The sequence below is a fragment of the Rhipicephalus sanguineus genome, chromosome 1 (assembly GCF_013339695.2).
Source record: "Rhipicephalus sanguineus isolate Rsan-2018 chromosome 1, BIME_Rsan_1.4, whole genome shotgun sequence".
Taxonomy (NCBI): domain Eukaryota; kingdom Metazoa; phylum Arthropoda; class Arachnida; order Ixodida; family Ixodidae; genus Rhipicephalus; species Rhipicephalus sanguineus.
In genome coordinates this window covers 156,560,050-156,580,406 of record NC_051176.1, presented here as the reverse complement: position 1 = coordinate 156,580,406, position 20,357 = coordinate 156,560,050, and the positions used below count along the sequence as shown (strand labels likewise).

Sequence of the window (20,357 nt, the reverse complement as noted above, 5' to 3'; positions counted from 1 at the left end):
ACATCCGATTAACGGAACGGGCAGGGAGCCCAAAGGCCGTGAAATGTAAATCATGCTGTCCATGACATGCGTGTCATGATGTTCATGATATGACCTGTCATTTATGTTCGTAATAAGGCCATGTTATGACACACCAGTTTTGGTATACATCCGATTAACGAAACGGCCAGGAGAGCACAAAGTCGTAGGCGGCTAGATAGATAGATAGATAGATAGATAGATAGATAGATAGATAGATAGATAGATAGATAGATAGATAGATAGATAGATAGATAGATAGATAGATAGATAGATAGATAGATAGATAGATAGATAGATACGCTTAAAGGGGCCCTGCAACACTTTTCGAGCATGCTCAAAAAGCGCTGCCGATCGGTAGTCGAGGCTCCCGAGAACACGCGAGCCAAATATTATAGCGATGCGCACGGCCTGGAATTTACAATAAATTCTCAAAGTCAGCTGAAAATCGCTCCCTCTTCTCTCGACAAGTGATGTATTAGTCTGCAAAATATGACGCGATTGTCGGCAGCTCCACCATTGGCTGATGTTATAATCACGATAACACCCTCATTATTACCTTCGTTGTTAATTTTGAGTTCAATAAGTAGATAATATGTATGTTTATATTCTGTTATCGCGTTAAAAACACCGAAATTAGCACTTCCGGTCTCACCGACAGCTCGCCTGCTCGTAGTTGCGTGGTTCCGTTTTCTTCGCCATGCGCAGTGCCGAAAACGTGAATATTTCTGTGCTTTTGACCATTGCCGGTTGCTGTTGAGAGTGGCAGCCGTTCGAGTGTTGCCTCGTCAGCTGGGAACTGCATCGTCGGCACGTTCTCACGACCGACCGAGGCAGCCGTGCAGCATGTCTCCGATAACAATGCTGGCGTCCGGTAATGGCGGCGCTTCGGGGTCGTCTGCCGGTGCCGTCGTACGAGGCGGTGTATCGGAGTATGGGCCGAAACCGATCTCAGCTGTCATTCATTCCAAACGAGCGCGCAGGTTTGCTTCCATGGTTGGCAAAGCGATGAAAACACTACGGCGTTCGAGGTGCACACCCAACATTACCAAACCGACGCGCAGTTTTCAAGCACGCGCGATACGGCTCCGCTCGACGAGAACGACGCAAGCCGACCGGAAGTGGCGGCACAGACCACGTGGTTGCGCCCAGACGTCAGAGAGAAAAAAATGAAGAAAAAATTTCTGCCGGCGCTCTTGGGCGGAGCCTCGCTCGTCTGCGCTCCCTCAACTTACACCGTGGCTCCCTCCCTCGACTCGCTGCCTAGCTCTCCGCGCTCTCGCTGCGTTGAGTTGAGGGAGAAAGCTGCGGAACGTGATCTCTATAATTTGGTAACACCACTTAGACTTGACGGATTCGAAAAATTTTTGCGGCATATGACTCGTGAAGAGTCATACGTCAATAATGAGACTATTCCAATATAACTAAGAAAGGTGTTGCAGGGCCCCTTTAAAGTCGCAGAAGTTCGCTAAGAAATGCTTCGCATTTAAAACTGTCGCTCAGCTGACGTCAACACGGAGCACGTTGTAACAGGCAGACGACGCTCGCTGCCCACAGGAGGTTCAGTGACGTGGACTGGACATATCCAATCAGATCAGCCGCCTGCGTGACGTCGCGCTTCCAAGACGACGCGCACTGGGAGTGGGCGGTTTGAAAACGTGTTTGGCTGAGCCGCTGTAATCGGTGGTTATTTGCAGCTTTAAAGTCTTGTAATAAATTACACAGCTTACGCACAGAGCTTAAATCGGTCCGTAAATGATCCTTAAGACTTGCTCTACCGGCCCAATGTGTTCGTACAAAATCGTCAAAACCGTTTCAGGGTCCCTTTAATCGCGATCAGCAGTGCACTGTGTGACACCGGCTTTATATAACGATTAGTCATGTTGTCAACCAGGTAAACAAGAAATCTCCTTAGTACAACAAACCCCTTTATGTAGCTTTCAGATAATACGGAAATGCATTCGACTCCGTAGAGATACTAGCAGTTTTGAAATCACCAAGCCACCAAGGATTACTTGAAAGATATATGCATAGCTTAGACATCTACAGACTCCACAGCTAGCTTGTTTCTCTACAAGAAAAGCAATAGAATTAAAATAGAGAAAGGGGTCAGGCAGGGAGATGCCATCGCTCCAATGTCGTTCACTTCGTGCTTAGAAGAAGGGTTTAAACAGCTCGAAAGGGCAGAAATAGGACTAAATATTAAGGGAGAATATATCAGCGAGCTACGATATTCAGATGACATAGTCCTCTTCAGCAATGATGGTGACGAATCACAAAAAAGTAATTGATGACCTAAACCGAGAAAGCAAGTGGGGCGAAATATGCATACGCTGAAGACAAAGATAATGCTCAATAGCCTGGGCACCAGAAAAGTGCATATCTTGCGGAAGCTTTCCTTGATCTGCTATCCTTTACATCCGTATTATCCTTTCTTGTGAGATAAATGTGCTCTCGTTTTTGTTTTTCTTGACCACAAAACACAATACAGGAGTTGTCTCGTTATGGCCACGTTGTGGTCATCGACCTAAAATAAATGTACATAAACATGAAGCCACATTTTCTTGCTTCCACTGCGTCATTTGCTTCGCGACACAAACTAAGGAAAATAACCCCTACTGGATAAAGAACATTTAGGGCGTATTCCTAAAGCAACGCTCGCGTTTACCAACTTACCGGAAGCTATGACGGGAGGCCGATACCGGCTGTTCTCTAGCGCGCATGTACACACAAACACAGCACTCCATAACTCTCCAAACTAGCAGTGCCGCTTTCGATCTTTCGAAAGTAGGCTGATCAGTCTCGGTAAAGAATGGAAAGGGACAACAAAGCAAAAGAAAAAAAGAAAAGAAGGAGGTGCAGGAACAGCAGTCAGTAACACGGCTTGCAAAGGCTGCAGCTGGGTCAAAGCACAGCAGCGGCAACAAGCGAGCGAAGCTTATAGCAGCGCCGCCACGGGGCGCGTAACGTTTCGAGTACGGCCGACCCTGCGGATCGATCTCTGTCACGTCACCGTTCTGTATTATTCCTGCCGAATCTTTCAACGTCGCGCCCACCGGAGAAACAGCTATCGATGCCCGCAAACGAATGATGTATCGATATAACGTTGGCACAAATGATGTCACGCGGAATCTTTCGACGCGTCGCGGCCAAGATCGATCGGGGACACCTTGCGACACGCGACTAGAGTCTCTCGCCTTCTCTCTCTTTCCTCCTCCTCTCTCTCTCTCTATTCCTGTTTTCCCTCCGACTCCTGCCGAGCTAGAGCGGGTCTTTTGTGCGGCGCCTTTGCTCTTGCGGCTGTCATGAACAGGTACTCCGGCACCATTTGGAGCGTCACCTTCATTCGCCTCGTCTGATCTGCCCACCTACCTACTCCTCCGTCTTGTTTCTTTTCTTTTGTTGGCGTCGTTTCGTTCCTCGTGCTTATAAGGACGAATGGCCTGACTACTTCTCGCTTTCTTGTTTTCATCCTCAGTGTATTTCTCTGAACTTTTCTGAAAGAATGGCGGGAAACAGGAAGAAACACCTCGCGTTGGTCGAACTATTTTCGGCTTATCCGAGGCACGTGTCAAAAAGGTCTTTGGCAGCGGGTATGTTTACAAAACTGTCAGCCTTTCTAATGTTGCAGGCCGGGAGAGCAGACGTAACAATAGGACGCCATGAAAGACTACGCTAAAGGTCCACAGAATGCGATGCAGCAGAAGAGTCTCAAGAAAGTGCCTACATCACTTGTCCGTTTGGATCAAGGGGCGGAATTTCTTTCACGTGCCGCAGTGGCAAGTATCTTTTATTTATTTATTTTTTTCATGCTATATATTTCTCCGGAAGTCCTCGTTCCGCACACAGTGAGAACGAAGACAAAACGAGGCTGCGTACGCGTACTTTCACTTTCACAAGCTGTGTGTGTACTTTCCAGAACACATTTTAACACATCCAAGCATTTTTTTCTTTAATAATTATCGCTTTGGTTCTCACATTTCAACCAGCAAGTTCATGAAAGATGGGTTGTAACGCAGTGGCTCTCTTTGTTTCGCTGCAGTGACATGAAGAGCCACTAGTCGCTCCCCCCGTCACCGTTGGATCTATCTGCATGGTCTTTGACGGCGTATTTTGGCCTTGGCCACGTTTTTCGATTTGCCTATTCATTATCCCTATACGTACAGAATTATCAAGGTTATGGCACGCGCCTGACTGCACGCACAGAATCCGTCGCTACATCTGCTGCCTCCAGCTGTACTCTCTTGACGCGATGCAACTCTCCTGCGCAGGTCGTGGGTGGCTCGGAATGCCAGTTACGAAATCATACTTCGTCTTCATTAGAACGGCTGACAGTGCTCCGTGCACCATCTGCGGTTGCGCCGAGACTATCGACCACCAGCTGTGTCGCTGTCCGCACCTTGACACGCCGGGAGAATCGTTTCCTTATGCGTTATCACAATTGGATGACCGGACGTTGTCTACAAACGATATCCTATAGGGCACAGAAACAAAGTGTTATTGTGATTCATTTTAAGATCAACGGGCCTATCCCGACGTCTTAACAAATGACACGTTCCTTGTGCACAAATACGTTCACGGAACCTTCTTTTTATATCTCTTTGTTTTTATCTGCAAAAAGGAGCCGTGTACTTAGTCTAACAACCTGTTTCCAGTGCAGGCTAAAGCTACGAGCTGCGTTAGTCATTCCTAGAAGCCATCGTGAAGCTGAGGGGGAAAAAGAGTCAGTCCGTGACACATCAATTCGAACCTAGTACATTGACTACCAAAATGTGTTGCTCGGCTAGTTGGTTCATTCTTGTAGGGTATGTAACAGCGCGCTCTTTACATGGCACAAAGAGAGACAATGTACAAGCGCTGGTCTCCTCAGCTCGGACCAGACGATGGAGCCAGGAAGCAGTGATCGCGGACATTCGCAACTGTTATTGTATTGAGTTATTGATCGAGTACTGCTGTCGAACTGTGCTTGATTCGGTTCATAAAGGAAGACGAAGCCTGCCTGTCGTAGTCAGGTGAACTTTCTTGCACTGAACAAGATAATCGGTGTAGTCGTTTATTAATCACTTGTAGCGCCTCGGAAAATGTAAAATGAAAGTGTAGTTGCAGGAAGCAAGCGTTTCCAGGCTCCCTACCCGATCTCCCAGTAAAGCCTTACTGCTACACGCTGTCCAGTTTTCTACTGCAGATGTGTAAGGGAGATTAGCGATATTTCTGTGGGAACTTGGCGGTGGGCTAATGACTGCCTCGTTTACGTGGAGATCGCATGTCAAGAAAAACCATGTACAGCTAATCACGCGATTTTCCAAGCACAACAGAAAGGGAATACTAAGGCACCGTTTCGAGAAGCACAGTTGCACTTTTCTATTTTAATCTTGTTGACATATGCTCTGGCGGTGCCCCGCGTTACACGGCGGCGAAGTCATCACGCCGTCAAAATGGGAAGATGCTATTACAAGCTCCGGACTGGAACCACAACTATGGGCAGTCCAACATGCCCGCGACGCAGCAGAGACTTGGTCTTTCTGTTCCGACGTGGGAGCGGCCCGCAACGTGCTAGGGCGCGTTCCTAGGGACCTAAATAAAGTTTATTCATCCATCCATCCATTCCAGATAGGTCTAAACACGGGAGGAGCACCAAATTACTAAAGCATATCACGCAGCGCAATAGGGCTGACAGATATGTGCGAGTACGGTTTCCTTATCTACAAAGCATTTCAGTTGCGAATAGTTTCTCTATCTTCATAAAAACGATCGTTTGATTACAGAACAGCGTCTACTTTTGATCCCTTGTGCCATCCCATAAAATTCGTGGCCGGTGCGCTGAATTTTCTCGCGGCAGCACACATTTCTCGTATAAAACTAAGGCATATACTTTCTCACACAGTAAATGCACCCTCACGCAGGTAATATTCCCCCTAAAAATCTAAGAGCAGGCCCATCAAGCAACATTTATTAAACAGGCTCATCCGAGTGTCTAAAGGGGAGTACTGTTAGTTTACACGGGAATACACAAAAAATCCTAGTACTGCTCCCATGTTTTAATCAAGTCCGTCCTCACTGTCAGCCCATCGATGCTGTCACAGGCGGGCGACAGCGGTGCTTCTTTCAGGGGCTGCCGCTACGCGACTTGCGGCCAACGTAGGCGCAGACGCACGCCACGGGCATCTCTTCCAGCGTGTCTACGTAGACTCTGCCAACGCGGCGCATCATGGTCACTGGCCGACTGACCTCCAAGCAACGGTAGCCCCTCCGCGAACTGCAAGTGCTTCCGGGGCACATGCAGCGCACGGTAGTGACCAGCCTGGGCAGTCGGCGCCGGTCGAAGCTGGTCAGGAAGCGGAACGGACACGTCGAGCGGTCCTGCACAGCAGGGCTCGTCTCCAGCGGCAGGCAACCACGCTCGCGCAGCGTCAGCTTGTCCAAATCTGTTTTGTCCGCTAACGGAGGCAGCGGCAGCAGTGGTAGCGATGGCGGCGGCATCGTTGTTGTGCGGTTGTTGCGGTTGGCGCGCGACAGCACCACCTTGACCTTGCGCAAAGTGCTGCGACTGGTCTTACCCGGCCGCATCACAGATTTCCTTGCTGTCGGACGCTCACGTTCCAACGCCTGGATCCCGAGACCAGAGCGACGCCTCTTGTTTCTGCGGTGGCCCTGTTTGGTACACTCCTCAGTCGGCTTCGTAGAAGAGCGAGCCGGCACCGAATCTCGTGGGATGTCCTGTCCGGACACCTTGTCCGGGGAGACCTGTGGCGGCAGCTGAGGTACGCTGACCTGCAAACCGGGACATGCGATTCGCGGCGGCTACTAAAGCTTTCTGAGCGAATTAATAGTGCCAGGGCTGTCGAGCTGAGTAACACAGCAGCCTAGACATTCGATACTTAATAGATCTTATTGTGTTAAAGCAACGCCTAGACTGTGATTGGCGTCATGATTGTCACGGCTTCCAGCTTTGATCAACTTTAATTCTTTCGCGAGCACTTAAATCTATGTGCAAAGCCGCTTTTTTTTATTGATCAACCATGGGCAGCCAGTAACAGATAAACAGACAAGTCTAGTCGATATTAAGGCTCAGGGTTTGAGAAACAACAAACTTGCCAAAAGGATTTTAAGCCCATTAAACATCATAAGCGGAGATTCGAGTAAACTTCATTTCTGTTTCATTAACACAATTTCATGTCCTACTTTCCATTTCTAATGTCATTGTTTATATATTTTTACGAGAAATACAGTTTGAGGTTAACTTAAAAAGGGCGAATTGAGCCCGTGTACGCACATACATGGAATTATTAGTATAACGTGGAACACATGTGTAATGAGTAAGCGATTCATAGCATCAGCGAAGGGGTCCTTGAGCCTTAACATTAGCAATGCTGCTTCATTCTTGGCAGACCTCGTATCCCCCAGTTTACCTTCTCATTTCACGCACCATGACCCTGCACTGATCTCGCTTGCGACCATTACAGGAATGAAGACTCTGACTGCCATGTAGTTTCACAGGGCAATAAAGAAACATGGGGCCCATTCAACGATCAAGAGCGCGCTACTATTTAAATAAGAATACAGCTTTTTATTAATTAAAGAGATTGCCAACTTTCTATGAGAAATCATTATCCATATATAACTTAACACTGCAATCTGGGTCAATGTAAGCATGAGGTTCGTTTAACATTGAGTAGGATACTTGCCGTTTTACGGAGATCTGTCGCATATGACCGAAGGTATAACCCAATAAAGCCAATAATTTACTTTAAAGCATGGTTTAAAAATGCAGTTCTAAACTTTGTTACAATGTCGTTAGAAGTATTTGTTCTTGGGCTAGTTGGTGTCTAAGCTTGCTTAACATGGTGGTGCTGGCGCAAAGTTTGAAACTTCGCCAGGAACAACATGTTATACATTGTCGTTTATTTATGCTGGATCTCCAGTTTCGTTACTCTGTGTTGCGAGTGTATTCATAACCCAGTTGTTAGTACATTTCATTTTTACAAGCTCCAAGGTTCATGTTATTTGAATTCGTAAGTTTGCTCATTTCTCCTTATTTCTTGTTGTCATACTCTTGAATCTGAAACTAGACCCTATTTTAAGCAATCTTCCAACGACGCTTGGAAGTTCAATTGCGTGTGTGACATAGAGTCTGAACTTGCATGGCATAGAACGTCGGTTGCAACATCACATCCTGCGAGTTTCAGCCCACCAAAAGGTTACGAATCAGCGCATAGAGAAGGGCAGCAAGTCCCCCAAAAAAGTAATAAGACATCAATTCCTTTCTGTGAATTGCGTTTAAAAGTAATCCCCAGCGCGGGCGTCAGACGCCTGCGTTGGGGATTACATGAAAAATTTTCTCTGAAGAAGGGCAGCGGCCTACACAAAGAGCTCCTTGATTTGCGCAAGTTTCGAAACGCGACACTGATCCATTAAAGGCTTTCCTCCCTCCTTGTAGCTGCCGTGTCGTAAGAGCTATAAGAAAATCCCCATGAGGCACTCATGCTATGGCGAGGCTACAACGTAGCGCTTGTAACATGTTTCGCGTTTAAGGGTGGAGAAAAAAATCTATTTGTTGTACGAGCACGCACTGCCTCGCTCGTCTCGACTATAGCATCAATGTAACTTACACGACTAGAAAATTTATTCGCTTCGAGGGATTCGCTTATATTCGGAGAAAGGCATTCGCTGCCGTTGCTATCCCTTCGAACTTTTATATAAAGGCGCTTTTCACTCTTTTCTTATAGAAAAGAGTGAAAACGAGCCTCCTCCCAAATTATGTTGTAAAATGACAACAAGGCAATGACCTCAAACTAAAGAACCGCCCCGTCGTTGTTTGCCATTGTACACTTATTCTCACCACGCCACCATCCGTCGTTGCTGGCGCAGCAGCTCCGTGTCTTTCGCCGCCTTGGTCGCCGCGGCGTTCTTCTTTCGGGAAGGGCAATGGCGAGTCCGGATTTCCGCTCGCGTTGAGCACCTCATTGGTGCGCTCCGTCACGTCGCTCTCGGTGGCGAAGTCGGATACACCGTGTCGGACCACTATGATCTGCGCCACCGGCTCTGCCAGTAAGTCAGTGCTCCAGGTCGACTCGACGCCGCTGATGTTGTACTTGGGGCTCGCCGCGATACCACTTGCAAAAGGAGAATAGGTAGCCGTTCGTAACTTTTCCTGCGCATCCTCTGCGTCCCTCGGTCCGGGCAGGATGTCCGGCAAGGTGGTGTTTTCGGTTGGCCGTTCATTGTCGAAAAAGTTACTTTCACCGCTGCCGCCTCCGGTCATTACCAACGGAAGCAAAACGCCAAGAAATAGCATGGTGCTCACTGATCGATTTGCGCGACGAAACGTTGCAAGCGAATAGATTCAATAGCGTTTTCTGTTCGCCAGCAAACCGGACACGGAGAGCACTCCTACAGCAACGCGACCACACCGCGACCACACCGCACTGACAAGTCTGTGCGTTGCCAAGACTGTGCGAATCGGTATGTCATCCGATGTTTCCTGCGACTGGTGGCGGAGAAAGGATACGCCATGAAACTGGAGACAAAGCTCCCCGCCGGTGCAGACGTCGCTCGCGCCCGGACGCGATACCACATTCGTTTTTGCCGAGGGAGCCAGTCAGGTGTGCGCAAGCACGAGCTGAGTGAAATAATGATAGCAATGGCAAAGGTGGCCACGTGACATATGGACGTCGGATGCAGTAATCTCCCTTCAGTCCAACCGGAGACTGTCCGTTCATCTTGAAGTCGCGGGTTCAAGCCATACCGCGGCGGCCACATTCTGGTGGAAGCAAAACGAAGAAACACCCATGTACTTTGAGTTAGATGCACTTTAGGGAACCTCAGATGGTTAAGTTTAATCTGGATTCCACCACGACGTTGTGCCTCATGATTAGATCGTCGTTTCTGGCACGTGGAACACTAGAATCTAAGAAAAACTAGACCAAGCCGGTCTCCTGGTCACTAAAGTAACTAAACGCGCAGCTGCAAAGAAGCATGGGATGCAGCTAAATATCTCTTTCGTATTGGTAAATAATGGAGAGTTACCATGAACGCCAGGCCCTCGCTGGAAGTCCCCTTCATTGTTGCACCAATGGATCTACGTAGGGACTTTTGGTTCAAGTAGGTTGTCGCCTAAGTTATCCACTCAGTAGCCGGTGTAAGGGGAGCATATACAGTGTTCAGAAGCAGCAGGGAAAAGTAGGGGTTGATCCACCGTAAAGGTTCGAGCACTTTCAGTTGACTAATCAGTATATACCCGTCATAATAATGTTCAGCTTTTTCAAACGTCAGGAAACCACGCCAAAAGATTTGCAACAACAAAGCAAGTTATCTTACAGATGCTCATTTTTCTGTTCTTTAAATAAAGCCTTCGAAATATGAAGGAAAAAGGGGCGAAGAATAACAGCAACGACAGGAAGGTTAACAAGATTGCAATATCCGGTTTGTAACCGTGCTCTGAATTAGAAGGAAATGGAGGCTAAAGGGAGAGAATCAGAACGTACAAGACCATCAAGGAGTACAAGACCTTTGGCTGTGATGTCGTGGCCTCCGTGATACTCCGGCGCAGAAACGGGAATATCTATTCGACATTTGCCGATCATGAAGGGATACAAACGATAAAAAATCGTTAACTATACTACACCCGCCGTGGTGGTCTAGTGGTTATGGCGCGCGACTGTTGACCTGAAAGTTGCGGGATCGAGTCCCGGCCGCCACGGCCACATTTTCGATGGAGGCGAAAATGCTACAGAGGCCCGTGTAGTTATATTTAGGTGCACGTTATTAAAGAACCCCAGGTGGTCGAAATTTCCGGAGTTCTCCACTACGGCGCTTCTCATAATCATATCGTGGGTTTGGGACGTAAAATCCCAACAATTATTATTAATCGTTAACGACTGCGTAGATTGGATGAAGGAATGGGGATCGATTCTGAAGGCCGTGTGTGCGTCACGTGTCAGTTTCTTGCAAATCCAGTATGCATGTTTGCATGTAACGTAAACGCGAAATGTCTCTTCTCCATAAAAATGTCACGAACTCCTCCATCGAATTGTACAGAGTTTTAGCATAGCGGAAGCGGCACTGAGCATCAAGCTGAGATATGGCGAGATCAGAGTACGCACGCGCATAACGCGAAGGAAGTGCGCCTCCGCTGGTTTTTGGAATTTAGCACGAGACGTTAACGCTCGCAAAGACTGTTCATCGAGGAAAACATGGCGACACCGTCGAAACGACAACCGCCAGCTTTGCACCTATCATCCCGTCTTGCTGCCTCGTGCACAACTCCCCCATTCACAGTAAATGCCGCTGCTTGTTTTCGTGCAGTGTCATCTTGATTCGGTGATATGCGACGGACGATAATTCAGCATTGTTTTCGATACTGATCCTCTGTTCAGTAAATTTCTATGCCTTTGAAATTTAGCGCTTTACGGCGCATCATTTTTTACGCTACGCTAACGCTCTCTTTTCGTGCGGACCTATCCGAGCATGTAACCACGATCGAACCTCGCCGGTGAACACGTGTTCAGCGGCAGCGCCATCGATCAAGCAGTTCTTTTTATTTGAGAGGCCCGAAACGAGGCGAGGCGGGAACCCATCTACGTACTGCTTACGCCTTGCAAACCAGACTGGCACGTCGGGACTGCGGCGCTTTGAACCGTGTTTCTTATAGACGAAGCCCGCGTACTCGTCATGAAAAAGTTTGATAGATGCGCCTCGACGTGCTTTCAGCGCCAAAATATCGCTTATCATTTCGTGTATTGGCAGATTTCAATCTTTACAACGACGGAACTGACGTGCTGCCTCGAGGCTGGCGCTCACATCTCCCTTTTACAACGGCCATGCGGCTTTTGTTCTTTGAAAACGCACTTGAGAACGCGGCAATTTGTACAAAAAAAAAAAAACACGTTTAGGGACGTGATTTCTTTTTACAGCGCAGCTCTTGGGCGCCCGTTCCTGCGCTGAGCGCCATCGCCATCGCCGTCGGTGGCGTAACCGATATACATGAATAAGTAAGCCATAGACAAGAAAAAAAAAACGAAATGAGAAAAAATACCCAGGATCGAACGGGAGTTGAACCCGGGCCCTCAGCGTGACAGTCGAGTATTCGACCACAGAGCTATGCTGGTGCTTGAAGCCCATTTGCAAAAATACCCTATACAGGCGTCATGTCGGGCAAAGAATCGCGTTAACGTATGTAATGTAGCGTGGCAGAAGAGTAAAATAACAACCAGTCATCACACAATGGTAATTGCGCAACGAGTGTGTGGTTTAACGCTTCCCACCCACTGCAAAGTGCTGAGCCATAATTCTTCATCGTCATCATGCAGCCACATGCAGCATCAACAAACTTGCACATAATACCTTACAAATGTGTAGCGGGTACGTCGTCTATCCGCAGAAAGACGAATAATGGCGTAGTGGGTGCTGTCCTACTTGACGAAAATTATGATTTAAGGCGTAGTGGATACCTTGCGGAAAGCCAGAACTTCAAACGCAGTTGGCCTTGCCCGAATTCGCATTAGGCAGTATCGTGATCGCCGGTGAATTTTTTTCGTATATTTTTTGGACTTTATCCACATTGCGGAAAATGAAAATGCAAATAATAACCACATAAAAACTAGGTGAAGATGCTCTACAACTTTTTACAATCAAGACTACTCACATAAATGAATATTTAAAAATTCACGTAATTGAATATACCGACTAATATGTTGCTGTAAAATGATAATGAGCACCTCAGGACAACTACACGTTTAATATTATTTCGCATAGCTTCCACATGCAAATATCCTGCACATATCTGAAACGAAAGCGGTATTATTAAGGATCGTGCTGCTTTGGCGCGAAACAGCCGTTTGCAGTCATTGTATTATTCATTTGGCTGAAACAGCTCAGCATTACACAAATTACGCACCCTGTTCCTTGCGCCACAGCTTTTCATTTTGCTTTCTTACCGGTTAAGCCTGTAGTGCTAGGCCATTCGACTTTTTACGTGTGAAACCTGCGTTTCAGTTATACGTGATATTTCCCGTAGGTCGTTGGTTCGCTATAAGAAAACTACATTGTTAAAATAAAGCGGGCCAAACACGCTCCGGTATGTCAAGCATTAGCAGGTGTTAACTGGGATATGACTGGCTTTAGTGAGCTTAGGAGGACTGAGGAAGCGAATCACAGGTGGCAAAATTACTCGTAAAAAGTTATTAGATTACATTACTAATTACTTTCTTTAATTTTTAAAATGTGATGATATCACATTACGAATTACAGAGGCCGAAAGTAATGACACTGCATTACTATCCCTTTTACAACGTAATGAAATTACGTTGAAATGACTTTAACGAAAGGTCATCGTTGTCTGAAGTTCCGAGGGTCTTCCATTAACGTTATTCAAGGCGTCGAGTTAGGATGCTACGCGGCCTTTCCTGGCAAGGATTGCCTGCCTCGTTACCGCGCTTGAGGTTTGGCACAAAAGGTTAATTTGTCTTCGTTATTTTTCTTTCGTTTCTTGCTCAAATTTTTATGCCATAAGGGAAGCGGAAGCGCTGCGCTTTTTTACTAAATTGGGAAAGCAACGCGTCATTTTCTTGAAATTACTCGCTCGAAGTAATTCATTACATTACTTGTTACAGCAAAAACTCATTCGACTACTGCAATTTCATTACTACCAAGTATGAAAGGTGCACGGTTCTCTGTAACAGAGTATCTAACTCACAAAGACAGCAGTGCCAGTGAAAAGGTATAGCAAACGTCGTGATTAAAATGAATGGGACATGTAAGCTGCAAGTAGCACAGGGATACACTTTAAAGCCCAGCCATGACGACGACGAAGTAGAACAGTTTTACGATAATGTTGAACTAGCAAAGCAAAAGGTCCATATATATCCAGTGCACCACAGTCATGGGAGACTTCACTACGAGAGTAGGAAGAAAACAGAAATGAGAAGGTAGACGACTCTAAATGTGTGGCGACGCCAGTGTGACCGCTTCCGTACGCAGTGCATTTCTTAATAATTGATGGCGTCTAACGTCCCAAAACCACGATGTGATTATGAGACGCCGTAGTAGAGGACTCCGGAAATTTTGACCACCTGGAGTTCTTTAACGTGCACCTAAATCTAAGTACACGGGCCTCAAGCATTTCTGCCTCCATCGAAAATGCGGCCGCCGCGGCCGGGATTCGATCCCGCGACCTGCGGGTCAACAGTCGGCAATGCATTTCTTTCAAACAAGATCATTTGTACGTATACCTATGGAGCGACATCATCCGTCAGTGCTTTAAGTGCGGGAGTATCGGTTCAGTTACTAGCTCCTCGATGGCGGCGCCGGCACTCCACGAAAAATGACGTGTGTTTGGACGGGGTTCTCGCTTGCGAAATGATACAAGAGTTTTACGACTGACGCTGCCTCGTACTTCTGCATGTTTCATCACCTTACGGTTTTCGCCAGGAGGTAAGTGTTTGGGCCTTCGCAACTGCGACCACGCTTATCTTTCTTGCTTGATGTGAATGGAAGGTAACCGAAAAAGGTAACGAAGGGGGAGGGAAGGTCACTGCCTTTTTGTGCTCTTGTTGTAGCCGTTAATTTCGCCCGCTTTCTTTTTAATCTTTTACCTTTACTCGATTGTTTCTTTCCCGCAAGAAGGAATATCTTGATGGGTTATGGTTCACTGTATTGGACGACGCTTTGCGAGAGCGAAGTTTACAGCTTTCATAGGAAATTAAGCATAATGGCAGTGATCGATTCACACAGACAGGTGTCGTAAGCAAGCATTGCATATATCCCAGGATTATTCAAAACCCTTTGTCATAATAATTTCTTTCCGAAAGTGCGATAAATTAAATTTACAACCTTAATTATGTTTACGTACGATATGTTTTGTGAACCTTTAACCTAAGCTCGACTTATAAATGTCACTTCTTTCTTGTGTCCTGCAGTACTTATTTGTCAGTTTTCACTTATTGGTGTCATGTCATTGCAGAATTCCAGTAAGGAAAACATTTCATCTATTCCAATACAGTTGTTTTCACGCAGAACGTCGGTATAGACTTTCAGAGGACAATTAAATGTCAATATCATCTCGACAAATTATGTATAGAAGAACCTAGCTTTCTTTGACTCTACAAGATACTCTACGTGATCTCACAACCAAGTATGTCCACATACGCACACAGCTAGTGTCTTTCCCCACAAATAACTGTCGCTTTAAAACGATGAGCTGACCTATGCTGCCTTTGCAAATGTCGCGCTGCTTTTCATTTTATTTTTGTCCAATACTGTGGCCAGATTGATCTTAGTTTTATAGCAATCCAGGTGAAATTACTATCAGTGTACGCGGAACGTAGATCCAAACAAATATAAATGTAACCATACTCTAAGTTTTACATTTCACTGAATTACTGTTGCATCACTGATCATCTAAGGTAAACCACTTTGCATTAAAAGCAAAGCGGGGAGGGTTTCGTGAATGCACGAGGACGGTGATAGAAGCCTTGCATTCTTTCGAGTTTGGTGTAAAAGCTTGTCTTGCATAGGTGAATTAACGTAATAGCCCCAAGATAACAAACTGCAAACACATACTTAGTGCAGGACATGCATGAAACCTGTTCAAGTATGCGTACTTTGTTTCGGTTTCTTAGCGCTCTTATAATAGAACATTTGGGTCAGGCCAACGTCTTGCTTGAACCCGTGTCAGATACGGATAGAGCTGAAGGAAGCTGCGTCATCCCATTAGATATTTGTCGACTTTTAAAAGCTCTTTATAGCACTTGATATCCCAGGTCTTGTTACAGAATGTCCGTAGCTTGGATTAACAAATAGCAGTTTAGCTATCTGACATCATTCATTTTACGAAAGCTTTTTGCGATTGTACGCGGATTATTTCCTTCACTCGGGTGTCAAGCCAAGCTAAGCATGGAAATGGCATGGGAAGCATGGCACAGGTCATACACAATAATTTTCAACAAGGGACGCTAGTGTTTATTCTTTTTTTATCCTCAGCGACCTGAACGTATGGCGTATAAAGCATATGTTTTCCATCAGTGAATTAATGCTATAACACCCCAACAATAATGAAAACAGCGCGCAGACATAGACGTAGAATAATGTGACGTGCTGTGTGACGCATGCGTGTTCCCTATATTGCTGTCGCAATTTCGCCATGACCTCTGGTGGACGTAGCCTAGCAGAGGGCGTATGCTTCCGAAAACTTGCACCGTCCTGTCTGTTTTCATGACAACAATGAAACGGTGTCCTTCGATGGGCGGTGTGTAGCGGGAAATAGCGCATCGAATTTGACGTAGATTTAAGCTATCCGGACTGGAGTGGGCACAGAGAAATCCCTTTCAATACCGTTAATTGCCGAGGAGAGCAGCGAGCGGAGCTTAAAACTGGACTCGCATGACACAAAGCTAGCGGCTCTCGTTTCGAAGGACGTCGCCATATACAGATAGAAGCGCAGCGATCATTTAATCCCCGAGCTTTGCGGCTCCATAAATGCGCGCTTGTGTTACATGTTCCTCCTTCAAATGCACCTCACATGCCGCGCACTCCTGCGGCAATCAAAAGTTCAGGGATACTTGTCGCTTGCATAAACATGAGGCAACATTGGAATAATGCGCTTCGCCGGCGAAAAGAACATGACTACTTGTTTTCGGCAGAAAGCGACGCAGGGCAGAATAACGTCCGGTCTATATTGTACCTTTCGTGACATCCGAGCCGCAGTATCAAACCTCTAACCTAGTGTGACCAGGTTCCTTCCTCGCCAGATCGGAACGGGTAGGGGTTAGTCGGAGACGGAAATTGGCTCTACGGGAAATTTCAATTGTGTTTTTCTTAATTAGTCATAAGGTAACGTAACGTACCACCGACTTTCCATCCCTAACAATCAAGATAGCGTGTTCCGTGCGCTTTAGCTTCGCCTCTGTCCGTTAGCCAACGCGATAAGAAGTTCATCGTAGCTCGATCGAGAAAACGTATACGACCCGTAAGGGGCATTATATGCTATTTCGGAAAGTACGATTTTGTTCAATCACGCGAGGAAAACTAATGGCTTGGGAAATGCTTGCGACTCGGACGCCTCCCTTCGCGTGATTGTTTAGAATCGCACTTTCGTCAGCAATAATGCGAAGACATTCGCTTTCCGACTGTTGTAAGATCGTAGGGGCTACTGCCTCACTTCCGGCACTGTTTGGCTTCGCTGCCTCCCTCTCGGGTGTTCTTGAATGCGGCGCATCGGATTGGTACCTTTCTTGTAGAGCCAGAAGACCTCGAAGGCGCATTGGGCGAATAATGTTAGCTAACAAAACGGAACAAAAGTCTGAATGTCCAACGATCCTTAACAACGTATTTTGCAGCAACTTTGTCCGCTACAACGGTTCGTTTTTACCTAATCCGCCCTCTCACAACTATTTACCCACGGTTTACATTGTTATTGATAGTTGTGGTATGCAAAAATAATAGAGTCTTTTAAGGGTTTTGCAAGTGCAAGTGTTGACCTTATTAATGCAAAATTTCTTAAAGGTACAAAGGCATACTCCTCACTCATTTTGTTACAAATCTTTCAACAGTCCATTGATAGAGGTGAAATTCCTGACGACTCGAGCATTGGGAAGGTGGTTCCAATCCATAAATCGGGTAACAGCGCTTCTCCATACAGCTACCGTCCAATATCATTAACCGGTATCCCGTGCAAAATCTTGGAGCACATTCTTTACTCCGAAACTTTTCATTTTCTTGACTCCAACTCGTTCTTTTTTCACATGCACAACACGGCTTCCGAAAAACACTCTCTTGTGAAACACAACTAATCGCATTTACCCATAACCTTCATATAATTCTTGACAGCCGCTCGTTCGCCGACTGTGTCTTCTTGAATTTTTCAAAGGCCTTCCGACAAGGTTTGCCACAAGCTGATTCTCTTAAAACTAGCGCAACTTAACCTTAGTCCGAAAATCTTGACACTTCCTCTGTAACAGGTCTCAGTTTGTAACGTACAGTGATCATACTTCACCCAGTAGCTCAGTCGATTCTGGAGTGCCTCAAGGGTTTGTCTTGGGGCTCCTTCTTTTCTTAATCTACATCAATGACCCACCTCAGCGCGTTACTTGTAATATTTGTTTGCTGATGACTGTGTTGTGGTTCGTGAAATCACTAAAGCCCAGGACGTAACCACATTGCAAACTGATCTTACGCTATTTCTGAGTTGTGTAAAGGCTGGCTAATGACACTAAACAGCAATAAATGCAGTCTTACGTTTATCCCATCTGCCTCTAGTCCACCAGCATACCAACTAACAACACCATCCTTGAGTCAGTAACATCTTACCGCTGCCTTGGAGTACACATCACAACAGAGTTAACCTGGTCCCTTCATATTAACCTTACCATAAGCAACGCTAACTGAATGCTCGGATACATACGACGTAATTTCTCTTTTGCCCCCGCATCATTAAAACCGCTTCTTTACAAAACCTTAATCCGCTCCAAACTTGAGTACGCTTTCGCTGTATGGGACCTGAGTACTGCCAAGCTAATCGATTCGCTTGAACTTGTTCAAAATAACTCTACTCTATTAATTCTTCACAACTACAACCGAACTGCTAGCCTCTCCTCCATGAAACTAACTCTCAGTGTACCGTCACTTGCTTCTCGTCGTTTTCTTTCTCGACTATGCCTTTCTCACAAAATTTACTTCCGTAACAACCATCTCCGTAATGAATTAATCGCTAAACCATCCTACCATTCCGTTCGCATTGATCATTCCCACAAAGTTGAAATCATTTCCTGTCACACTGATTACTCTTATCATAGTTTTATTCCGCGCACAACCCAGGATTGGAATGGCCTTCCCGGAAGCATCGCCACCATTGAAGACCATCAACTTTTTAAAACAACACTAACTAACACTGTATAAATACGAGACGAAGAACTCGTATCTTTATTTATTGTTTGCTGCGTTTCTTGTTTGCTTTTTCACGTCTGTGTTTTTACTCCCTCCCCTCTGTAATGCCTTTGGCTTTGAGAGTATCAATAAATTAAATGAAATGAAATTGCTGTCATTCTTGTTGGAAATATTACCTCTGCTACGCTCCCTTTTCTCGCTCCCTTTTCTCAGGAACCGTTTCTTCAGTAAATAAGAGTTATCCACGTAATGCATAAATCATTTTATTCCAAATTTTGCGCTCTATTAATAGGAGAAAATTTATCAAACTCTGAGTAAAAGTACTATTTTCGTAAATTTTTTTCCAGTGGGGCCTAAATTGCAACTTGATTTGCATATTTGAAAATTTCTGACACAAAAACTGTCAAGTGCATATTTTCGATTATGGCACAGCAGTTGACAATTCTGTAGATGACAAGAAAAAAATCAACTGGTTATCTTAGAATGCATAGCATATAATGTTACCTAAGTAATAAAAAACATGGTTTTGAGAATTGAGTTTAAAATAAGAAAACAGCTCAAAAGCGAACATTTTTTTTTCATACAAACGCCATTCAACTTATTTCTTTAGTAGCCTTCAGCTTGGTAATCATTACCGAAGTCGTTTTTTTTTTTGTTTTTCACTTTTCAACCTGTCTTGCTTGTTTTATTAGCTGTCATGCAGCTGCGTCCGTAAAGTCTGGTCGATTGTGGTCAGCTTCTTTCAGGCAAATTGTGTGGCGGCCAGGCTTGAATCCTAATGATTTCCAAATGTTGGCATGTGCCATACTGCCATCATTAAACGAAAAAACAGCATGCAATGTGACAATCCTTAGACCGTGCAGCCCAAACAAAGATAATGAAGATACTGCGACGCAATTTCGATTAGCTTAACACTTCCATTGCACAGTTTGGACGCATAATTGTGTCTAATTACATCACAAATAATATCCATGTCCATTGGAGCATACCCGTTGTCAGCCTGCTCGCGATTCTTCTCCTCGAAGGACGCTGAAAAGACTGAAAGTATCGAAGAAGAAGAGCTTGCTGCTTCAGCGTTCGGTACCCCATTAGGTCGCCGGCATGCATTTGTGTTTGCAAAAGAACTGAATTGGTTGCCGCGAAATTTTAGCTTTCTGAAGTCCTTCTTTGCCCTCGGCATCTTAACTTATCGACAGGCACGGCATAATAAACAAGGTGCAATACAGCTACAAACTAATAGTGTTCGAACTGGCGCGCTCCGAAGCACAAATGCACAAAAAACACGCGCACAGCGTTTTAGAATGGCCTTGGCTACAAAATCAGCTATGCAATAGTTGCCCGAGAATTTCTTATAAGTATTTCCTTTATTTTTCTTTATTGTCAGTTTATATTGTTTGTATACACTCCTGCATGGGCCTAAGGTGAGCCTGCAGTATCTGTGAATAAAATAAATTAATTAA

General features: G+C 45.6%; 1 protein-coding gene across 1 annotated transcript in view; it reads right to left on the bottom strand.

Moving 5' to 3' along the window:
* Nucleotides 1-5,640: 5,640 nt before the first annotated feature.
* The window catches only part of LOC125759074 (uncharacterized), a 67,176-nt gene continuing 52,459 nt past the window's right edge, over nucleotides 5,641-20,357 (bottom strand). Inside the window, exon 3 of the mRNA XM_049417329.1 lies at nucleotides 5,641-6,789. Coding sequence (XP_049273286.1) covers nucleotides 6,124-6,585 — 462 coding nt within the window. The 5' untranslated portion in view covers nucleotides 6,586-6,789 and the 3' untranslated portion in view covers nucleotides 5,641-6,123. The remainder of the gene's footprint in view (nucleotides 6,790-20,357) is intronic.